The following is a 10,755-nucleotide window of genomic DNA, read 5'->3' as shown; positions in this document are numbered from 1 at the left end:
ATAACCCTTTTGAAGTGGCTATTTATCCAGCTGGGACTGACTGTCCCTCTTGTTTGAGATATGAATTCCAGATACTTTTTTTGCAGAGAGACTTGACAGATGCGAAGCCTTCTCCACATGCAAGTCCTCAACCACCTAGATCCTAGATGCAGTTGTCATCGCTAACTCATTCCCTGAATTTCTCAAAGTTCGACCTTTGAAATTAAGAACCTTAGTTATCAACCTACTTTTGCTCCAAGTAGTATTTTTCCTATTAATCTTACAAAACTATTTCTCTCCAGACTTGAACCCAAACATCTCTAGCACATCTTCATGCTCTCTAACAGAAGCTCTTTGCCATATTTCCCAAATACTGACTCAAGTTCTACTTTCTTTCCTATTGCTGTTTCTTTCTTTAATATCTATCACCCTGCAAATTCTAATCCTCCATCGATCCCCTTTGCCTCCCAAACAGCATGAGTGTTTTAATATTTGTGTATTCCTGTCCTCATTTCTATTGTTACATCTTTTGTTATTCCTAAAGGATCTAGTTCTGTTGTCTGGGCTCCAATGATACACAACTATCACAGCTGGTTCTTGCTAGCACGACATTCTCCCTGGAAGAGTCTAGTTCTTCCTCCAACGATCAGCTACATAGTGTCTAAGCAACATTCTCACTACTATTTCAACCCTTTTTCCTCGCTGTCCATCATTCTAACCTCTTGTACTCCTGTGGCTATTCACTTGATCTTCCTCTTCCAGCATCTTAAAACCAATAGTGTGACATCACATAACTTGTTTCTTTTTTTTTTTTAAGCTATTTCAAACCACTAATAGGTAAATAAACCACATACAGGGGAGCTTAGATTGTGAAGAGTCCTTTTTCTCTTATGCATCTCTAGCCAGGCCCAGCATCCCAAAACATACAACCAGAGTGTCTGAAGAGCCATAGGAGATGCCTCCTCTTAATGACAGGTTTATTTGAGACATGAGAATCAAAGTGTGGAGCTAGGAAAATACCACACTGTGGAAATACTGAGTTGGTCAAGGAAGTGGCAAGAGTAAGAGAGGAGGGGAGAGTGTACCTGAATCCCAAAGGAATTTTTGATGAGGAGGAACCTTTACTGCCACAAGCCCTTATCTTAAATCTTTATTTCTGACACACCCTAATAAAAAGCCTGTCAATTCCTCTTAACAAGAAATTCCATTTTTATACTGGTGTAAAACTCAGGTCCTTCCCCTTCCAGTCTTCCATCCTTTTTCTGTTCCTTTTCACAGTCTCCACCCTCTTTTTATTCCTTGGACTGTTTTGGTTGGTTTGTTTTGTTTTTTTTCTTTTCCCTCATGGGATTCATTGTCCTTCCCCATACGCACATCTTCCTTATCTGCTTCTTTCTCCTCTGTTTTCCAGTACAGCAAATGCCTTCCTTGACTATATTTCCCCTGCAATAGTAAGCCTCCTCTCTCTTACATTCACATTCTTTCACTGTAGCATAGTCTGTCCCACAAGTCCATGGAGAAAACAGGTATCTGAAAAGACTGTCTTCTCTGCCCAATCTCCCTCCCTCCTGTCACAGTCAGGCACCAGCTCTTCTCTTCGATTAGCTCTGTCTACCACAGTGTAGTTTCTGTCAGGATTCAAAGCCAGGACAAATACCACAGCTTTGTATGCGGTCATGCCCAGTATTTTTTACCTCTTCCTCAGGCCACCACCACGCTTGCCTCAGTAGCCGTCATCATATTCTCACTGTTGTCAAACAAACAAAAAAACCTCTTCCCTTATTCACTGCTGTTTGTGGTCATTCCTTCTACTTACTAATTCCTTCCTTGGTCTCTTAGGTGTAAGCTTAGCAATTAACTGCCTGGGAACTGTGATTAAAGACAGGAATCCTCCCTTGCACAAGGCCCCCGGAGGCCTAAGTGCAAGTCCTCTTCAGGATAGGACAGCTGAAGGACAGGCTCCTTTCCACTTGATCCTGGTGAGAACAAAACAACCCACCCTTACCCTACCATCTCTGAGTGCTAACCTTTTGCATGAGCAAGAAACTCATGCTCCACATTTCTCCTTCCTTCCTGGCCTGGGCTCAATTCAGAAAACCCTCTGGGCAAGGAGGAAACAAGAGGGCAAGCTAAAACAAGGACAGACTATGAATACGAATTTGGCTATTGTGGTTTACCCTTAAGTGAAAATAATTACAAATAGCGCAATATAGGACTGAAAGAGTTATCCAGAGGAGAAGCTATTTTATCTCCTACAGATAAATTAAGTGATTGAGAAAGAATAAATAGGTCTTTGTGCAGTTGTTTCTAGTATTTGCATCACTCATTAGTACTGGTGTTACAGGCAGTTTGGTGGTAAGTAATACATGCAAAACAGTTAAATTTTTCTGGTACTACCTTAAGTCTTAAATGGGAAAGCTGAAAGTTTTCTCTGCTTCTGCTTGGGACAAAATGGGTTTAATGTACAGTAAAAATCAGAAACTTTAAAAGTTTCAGGCTTACAATGGCAAATAAGATATTTATTTGGTTGCTTGTATGGGAGACTAGAAACATACTACTTTGGGTTTACTGTTATGACCCAAAAAGTGGTTGGTTTTGGACCAGACCCCCAAACTTGTCTCTAAAAATTTGCATATTCAATACTGTCACTGTGTACATCTACACTTGCAGACTAACGTTTCTGCAATCTCAGAGAAACCACTTTTCTTTCCAGCTCTCATTTAGTGTTCATTCCATCATATGCCTCAGCTTTCAACTGTAGCACCACTTTTCCTTCGTGACAAAAAAAAGAGAACATAATCATCAAATCAGTCCAATGGTCATACAAGGTAAGTTAATGGGCGTAGGATATCATACTAAATCTGGGTCCGAGCAAGACCAACTGACATACTGAGGAATCTGCAACTACAGTGTCTTCCAGCCAAAAAAGTGTTATACCTGATTTAAGTTAGTGCAAAATACCAGAGCATTCCTCATTTTCCAGATGATGTGAAATGCCCAGCTTACCACAGTGTACCTTCTCTCACTGCTGGCTAACAGAAATGATCCAGTCCTGACAGTGCTCTCGCTGCACTAATGCATTTCCTCCTCAATTCCTTGGCGAACACTGGCAACGCAAAGAGTATGAAGCCATCAACCTGTGTAAACCTATACAGCCTGGAAGACTCCAAAACATGTATCCACGCTAATTCAGTGCCCATCAGGTCCATCTTTTCCTGCTCATCAAATTCAATGCCTCAGGCCAATCTCCAGTATTTCTAATACTTGTGACAGGCAAAAGAGTTTCCTCAGCTTCTTCGGTAGATGCAGGGGAGGTCAATGCACATCACTGGACCTTTCTACTCTTCTGAGTACATCACCAGTCTGTGAGAGGGAGCTCGGCCCAGCACCAGGACTGCACGAGCAACAAAGACCTCCAGAACCTCCATCTCTCAACTGCTTCATTCGAAGAGTAAAGCCGTACTTCTCACTTCCAATTATAATAAATGCAGGATGATGCAGGCAAGAAGAAGACAACTCGGCAGCATCCTTGAGGCTAGCAGTCCCATTGTTTCCCACAGAGGAAGAAAGAAGAGGGAACAACATGCAACAAAACTCCAACGGTGCTGACCATGGCTGACTCAGCAGAAGTTGGTGCCACGCAACACTCCCAAGCAGGAGTGGGGAGGAAATAATCCATTCAGGCCCCTGGGGAGAGCCGCAGCCTCGCTCCAAGCGACGACGGTCAGGAGGAGGCTGTAGCTCTGGTATGACCAGGCCACACATAAACTGTCGCCACCTTAAGAGCTTGAAGAATAGCAGCGCGAGCTGCCCCAGTGAGGCCCTTCCGCAGCAGCCCCGGGAGGCATGGCCGCCGCCACGAGCCCCGGGAGGCATCGCCGCCGCAAGCCCCGACCGCCGCCATTTGCTGCCATTTCCCGCCAAAACGCGTCGGCCGGAAGGCGCGGAGCGCCGTCACGTGGCCCCGCGGCCGTTGGGCGCGTGACGTTACGTCACGTGACGCGAGGAGGCCCCTCCTCCTTGCCGCTCTCGCCCCGCCCCGGCCCAATCCTGCGCCGCGGGCGCTCCCCCCCCACTCCCCCCCCCCCCCCCCCCCCGCGTTGCCTGGCACGTGACCCCTCCCCGGAACGTGGCATTGTGTAATCACGTGACCTTGGTAACGGAGCGGGGAGGCCAGGACGTGGAGGCAGGGACGGGGGGGCTGCGTACGCGACGGAGCGGGGTGCGAAGATGGCGGACGAGGAGGCCGAGCAGGAGAGCGGCAGCCTAGGTGGCGACCTCCTGGAGCTGCGGCGCCTGCGGGAGCGGCTGGTGGAGCTAGAGACAGGGCTGCGGGAGAGCCCCGAGCCGGCGGTGCAAGCGGCTACCGAGTACTGCAAGCAGCTCTGCCAGGTCAGGCCGCCTCTCGCCTTCCCTTCCCTCCCTGCCCCCGCCCGCGGTCTCCCCTCCCCCGCGGGGTGTGTGTGTGCTTGTGCCCGGGTGAGAGGGAGCGCGGAGGGCCGGACGGGAGCAGCGCCGCCCCCGCCGGGGCGCCGGGGGTGGGGGGAGCCGCAGCCAACGGCCCGGTGCGGCGGTTGGCCCGGGCGGGGGGAGGGGGCGATAGGAGTTAGTGCTCTGGGCCGGGCCGGCCGCCGCGGGGCGATGAACGCCGCCGCCGCTGCTCATTGTGGGCTGAGATGAGGCGGCCCGCCCCCCTGCGCCGGGAGCCGCTCCGGCCGGGCCCGTAATCCCCTTCCCCCGCCTCTCCTCCCCCCCTCCCCGGCGGCCGCTCCGGTTCTCGCGGTCTCTAGGCCCCTTTGTTGTGCTCTGCGGCTCGGCTTATCGAAGGGCCCTTTGTTCCTGGCGGTGGCGGACCGAGGGCCCCCCCCCAGCCTCCCCGTCCGCTTCCCTCCCGCACCCCTCCTCCCCTGGAGGCGAAGGGAGGGAGGCGGCGGTCCGGGCGATGGGGGCTCCGCTTCTCCGCCGAGGGGCCGGGGAGGAGCTGAAAGCCCGTCCCGGGGCTCCTGCTCTATGCCCGAGCGCCTCCCTCCTCCCCCCGCCCCTTCCCCGCTCCCTTCCCTATCTCGTACCCTGGAGGGATGGCGGCGTCTTTGCCATCCTGGGAAAGAGAAGGCGGTGGGGTGGTGGTGGACTAAACTAAGTCGCCAGCGATAGTGGCAGGTCTCTAGGTCTGCGATGCTGCTCTCCGTTTTCTCACCCTGTCAAGGGAGCGCGATCCCACCTCGGGAGAGGGCTAGAGGGCTCCTGAGCTGGCTCTGGCTGCAGCACCATTGTGTGTGATGGTTCTGGCTGTGGCGGCCGCCGGGAAGAGGCCTGCTTCCCCAGGGCTTGGGCTGCTCCTGGAGCAGGGGTGCTTGCAGGTGTTTCTTCTGAACTGGTGACCCTGCTGAGTGTCCCTTTCTATAAACAAACTTTGTGGTGCTAGCCCTACAGTTAAAACAAACTGCTCTGTTGTATGTGTCTATACATCACCTGGATTTCTCTTAGATGTCCTTTCTCAGCTAGCATTAGGTGTGAGACAATGCATAGAACAAGTTGTTAAATGTTTCAGGCCACAGAAATTCACAGAAACCACTACTTCTGTAGCTTTACTATGGGTTTAATAGTGTATCTGATGAAATTGATAGTGTTTGTTTACACATTACTGTCACCCATTCACGGAACATAAGCAAATTCTTAAAAGGTGGAAGGGGTAAGAGTGAATTTACGTGGTCGATTTGAATTGTGTTTTATTTGTGATTTTGTACCTGTTTTCTTAAAGAGTTGACTCTTGGTGGTAGCCATTGTAGCATGCTAATTTACATGTCTGTCACTTCTGTATTAAACTGGGCTCTACTTTTTTGCTAACCAGGGAGATTCACTACTAAGTTTTTTAAGCATATTCCTTTCTCTTGTTTTATTTCATATACACAGGAGTCATATTTCAGGTTCTTTTTCTTTGGTTAAAATTTACCATATAGTATGTATTTGGGTAGAATGTCCGTTTAGATGCACAGAAACAAGATTGGTTTATGTTGGTTCAGATCACTGTGTTCTCAGTCTATTTAATCTTTGTGCCTGCTTTCTTAAATTCATACACTAGGAGGTGGAAATCTGTGTTTCCTGGCTCCAGCTCAACTTCTGACTTATGAATGAGCTGTTCATTGAACTGAAGTAGTTGGGTAGGTGGGACTGAAGACACCATTCTTGTAGATTACTGGTGTCTAAAGCAGACGTATCACTGAAATTATGGTTGCATGTGCTTAGTGAGTGGCTTCAGTAGTTGATTGATTGATTTAAAGTTTAACAAAAATGAGTATTCTTATTATTTTAATGACTGTTGCAAAAGGCCATTGTAAGGCCCAAGTTTACTAATTTTCTTAAACATACACCTTTTAAAAACAAGTCTCACTGAACAAAACAGTTATGTAGAAAATGACTTAGATAAAAATCCATGCTGTTTTGAAATGAACTACTGTCCCTTCTGTACCAAGATTTATAGGAAGGCTGTGTCTGGTTTTGCAGGCTGAAGACTGATGTGTAACACCGAGAGTTGAGATATGCCATTCAATATTGAAAGATCCTGCTTTTCCGAGGATCTTAAAATGTTTAAACTGAGGTCTAAACAGATGCTTAATGTATTAAATAGTGTTGTTTAAATAGGGCAGGTATTTTTTATATTGGTTCAACAGAGATTTTTAAATCTGTTCACCTGTGCTGGTGGTGCCAAAATACTTATTCAGCCTCTTCCACGGTTTTAATCCTTTATTGAGGCGAACACAAAATAGTATTCATGATTCAAATAGTAGGCTTAGCTACTTAGCTTGCACTGCATGACACAGGTTATAGAAAATTCACGTAATAGTAAAAGCCATCTCAGAAATCTCTTTTAAATAACAGTTTAAAGACATCTGCCATGATTTCTAGAATAAAGTCTTTGAATATATACATGTGAAAGAATAATTTGACTGGTCCTATATACAAAACTTAGTGTCTTATTTATATACTAAGTCTGGAAGTGCAATGCTGAAGTTTTAGCATTTATTTCAGTATGGTTTATCCTGCTTTTTTTTTTCATGCTTAGTTTCTAGGCATGAAATAACTGCACAAAACTTGGAAAGTCTTGTGCCCTTATTTTATTTTGCCAGGTAGTGACTCTGGAGCCATAGCAACCACATAGCTTGTTGCCATAAATCAACTTTTAAACTTTTTTTTAATGAAGTGGGTAGCATAATGTTTGAGAAATAAGCATATTTTCATACTGAAGGAAGCTAAAGAATGTGCAGTAAAGTATTGAAAGATGCTTAGGTTCAAAGGTGAATAAGAGATTTAAGTATTCTACTCTCATTAAATAAAGGGAGAGTTGTACGGCCAAATCCCGTGCCTGGTTTTGAAAAATCTCAATTTGAACTATTTCAGTGTTTGTAACCCACAGTGTAGTACAACTGCTACGAACACAGAAAAACAAGAGCTCTTGTACCTTGACAGAAAATAAGATTGTAGAACTGTTTTCTTCTCTTGTAAGAATAAAACTTACTTTAATGTGTTTTATGTGCAGCATTTCATTAGCTGTAAGTATTTTTGTGTTTTGCTGCTGGTTGCACTGTGAAATGATGCAATTATTCTTAAATTTTAAGGGGATTATAGACTGGACCTTAATCCTGTGCCATATGTGTGTGAATGTAGTTGTGTTCACCATTGTCAGCATGCAATGGAGAGCATTATTTTTAATTATTATCAAGTGAAATTCACATCGGTACAGATATATGTAAAATGACTTTTTAATTGTGATTCATGATCTTCTATAGCAATGTGGTAATTAGCAAATCCGTTACAAATGGTTATGTTGTCACAAACAATATGTATGCAGACTGGGGCAGACAAAACAAGTATCTTCAGCTGTAGTGACTAAACATTGAAAGTGTGAATTTTGCAAGAATTCAGAATGGTCCAAAGAAAGATTGCTGTTCTTGTCACCAAGTGGTGGCTAATTAGATTATTTTCAAACTTTGCTCTTAAAGGTGATCTGTTGATTGTATTCAGTTAGAAAAGACCAAAATGTTTGGATTTTTTTCCCTGATGGGTATATCGGAGCTCTTCACTATGGACTGTGTTCCCTTCCAATGGGTCATTACCTAATGTAACTTTTATTGTCTTAAATACCAAATTGCAGGCTGGTAACAAATTTTGTTTTGTTGCTAGTTGGTTGTGAAATCTTTGTGGTACATCTGCTTATCCTGACTGTGTTTCTGTAGTTGACATGTTTCATATTTGAGCTTATTAGTCTTCCCTCCATTGTTGTTTTTGACTTTTCATCTCTTTTCTGAATCTGCTTCTGAGGTTTTTTCTTTTTTTTTTTTTTTTCCCCCGTCTTGCTATACTTTGTGGTACAAATTCTCCAAAACTGTAAGATGGTCAGGTTTGTTGTACTGATATACAAGTTCTCAACATATAGTGAGCTCCAAACAAGTTGTCAACATAGAGTGAGTCCAAAATATTTGGACTGTTGTGCTATCCTTCCTCAGCAACTTTGCCTGTACTTTTTGTGTCATCTGTTGGTTGATTTGTCATGTCTGCCTTTTATGAGGAAATCCTGTGTTAAAATGTTAACAAGCGTGCTTAGCTGTCAACAGACACATTCATATCCTTCTAGTGTAGACAGTTTACTCAATATTAACCTAGGATCTTCTTGACACTAGAAGCTAAAGTGTAATGCTGTGGAAAAATGGGAGGGCAAAGGTTTTTAGCTACTTAAAAAACCCAAAACTTATTTTAAAAAAAGCTTGGTTTTAACTGATGTGACTGCATAGAGTTTGTTCTAACTGTTTTAAACTGATTTTTATTGTGTTGAAGTACTAGTGAAGTATTAGTTGGGGAACACATGTATATTGGTCCTACTCAAGACCTTAAGGTCCTACCCTATTTTTTTTTCTTGTGTGCTGACATGCAAAGAGTAGATCTTGGTGATTTTGGGGAATATATACTGTACTAATCCAAATATAAGATGTCCTTCCTGAAATCAAACAAATGTAGCTCTACATAAAAAGCTTTTTTTTTTATTACATACCTGTAATCAATATACAATACAGTTATAAAGTTTTCACTAACGATTTGTTTCCGTTGGAGGTTAGTCTTGTGTTCATCTCTTATACCTTCCTACAATTGACTTTCAGTTTTTACACCTCACAGACTTCGCAACTTTCTGGTGCTGTCGCCCTCTTCACTGTTGTCATCTTCCTCCCCTTTAGTCTCTGTATTCTCAGCTTCCTCTTCAGACTCAAGATGACAGAAATAATCTTCAGTTCCGTCCATAGAATTTGAAATAAAGCCTTTCTTAAACCTTTTAGTTACAACTCCTGGATTTATCCAAACCCAGTCTGTCTTAATCCAATGCCAAAGAAGTGTTTCAGTAGGCTTCTTCATTTTTTTTCCTGTAGGAGTTAGAGTATGTTCCCTTGTCAAGAGTCTTTCTGTATATAAAGACCTGAACAGTCTTTGAAGGGCTTATTTGCTGTTTCATCAAGCATCTGCAGTTGTGATGTCCTTCCTCCTGATGTGACCGTAAGATTGGTATTTACTGACATTGAAAAATGCCATCAGCAAAATGTCAGGTGCCCTTTTGATACAAGTAGAAGACATTTCGTCCTTTTCTTAATATTGTACCTGGTCTCTTACTCCAGACAACATTCATTGAACTCTTCATTGAGTGTGTAGGTAGACATCCACCCTCAATTTTGTTTGGCTCAACAGCTAATAGTGAGCTTTACGTAATATAGTCACAAACTGCTGGAATGTGAATGTTGGTAAGGTTGCTATTTTTTGAGCTTTCAGTTTAATGATTTCATGTGTAACTAGGTCTCTGTCTCTTCTTTTGAGTATGCACAAATTCTACAACTTCTACTTCTTTAAGTAAAAAGTGTTTTCTTTTGAGTCCAGTGAGTGATTTCTACACTGAGATAACCCTTAAAAGCTTCTGTTTTGATGTTTCCATCTTTGCACATTTGCCTCCTCCACCCTGTATTCCTTCCTGGTCTCACAGTTGCTGGTTTTTTCTATATATATGTTACTACGAATGTAAGATTTCCATCATATCTTCTAATACTTTTCCATTTTGCTTTTGTACCTGTGACCTTCAGATGATCTGCTATTCAGGGAGAAATGTACAGCTGCTAGAAATCACAAGGAATCCAGTAAACTATATAGTACACCACACAGATTCCCAAGTGCATGAAGAAAAACAACTGTCATTGCTGTGTCATCTCATGCAAACTCTGACCTGCCTCAGGCATTTTTGTGCTCCTTCATTACTGTAAGACCTCCTGTGTCAAACAGTCATCTTATTGACCTGAGGGCGGTGTGGAAATGACACCCCTTAATTTTTTTAAGTTCAACTACAGGCAGTCAGGGAAATTGTCTTGCTTTCAAATAAATATGGTATGTGTGCATATCTGGATATAATGTGTATGTGTTTAGAAAAAAACACCCTCGCTGTTTAGACTAAGTCTAACCAATGAGCATAATTGTTCTAGTCCGTGTGCTCAGTAATGGCATCAAGCCTCAGCATCATGCCAGATTGGAGCTGGTCTTCATTAGAACTTCTGAGCTCTGTACTATAAGTTTTTATTAATACAAATTTTCCTGTGTCAAAGTAAGTGGGTGTGACTGAAATAGTTTATTTTTTCTACTTGTGTATCTCTCTGAAAATCAGAATCTCATTGATTTGCTTTTCTACTCATGCTAACATCTAAGCTTTCTGCCATGCTGTCAGTCCTTTTTTTTTTTTATTTGGTCGTGGTA

General features: G+C 43.5%; 1 protein-coding gene across 5 annotated transcripts in view; it reads left to right on the top strand.

Annotated features, from left to right (window-relative positions):
* Positions 1 to 4,106: 4,106 nt before the first annotated feature.
* The window catches only part of ZNF292 (zinc finger protein 292), a 59,603-nt gene continuing 52,954 nt past the window's right edge, over positions 4,107 to 10,755 (top strand). For 4 of the 5 annotated variants that reach the window (XR_011049803.1, XM_068419553.1, XM_068419476.1 and 1 more), the window contains exon 1: positions 4,107 to 4,371. Coding sequence is in view for 3 of the 5 variants with exons in the window: in XM_068419553.1 (XP_068275654.1) it covers positions 4,210 to 4,371 (162 nt within the window). In the remaining 2 variants the exon portion in view is untranslated. The remainder of the gene's footprint in view (positions 4,372 to 10,755) is intronic. The other variant, XR_011049813.1, reaches the window with a different exon arrangement.

Source organism: Nyctibius grandis, chromosome 1 (genome assembly GCF_013368605.1).
Source record: "Nyctibius grandis isolate bNycGra1 chromosome 1, bNycGra1.pri, whole genome shotgun sequence".
Classification (NCBI taxonomy): Eukaryota; Metazoa; Chordata; class Aves; order Nyctibiiformes; family Nyctibiidae; genus Nyctibius; species Nyctibius grandis.
This window is presented reverse-complemented; position numbering and strand designations above follow the sequence as displayed.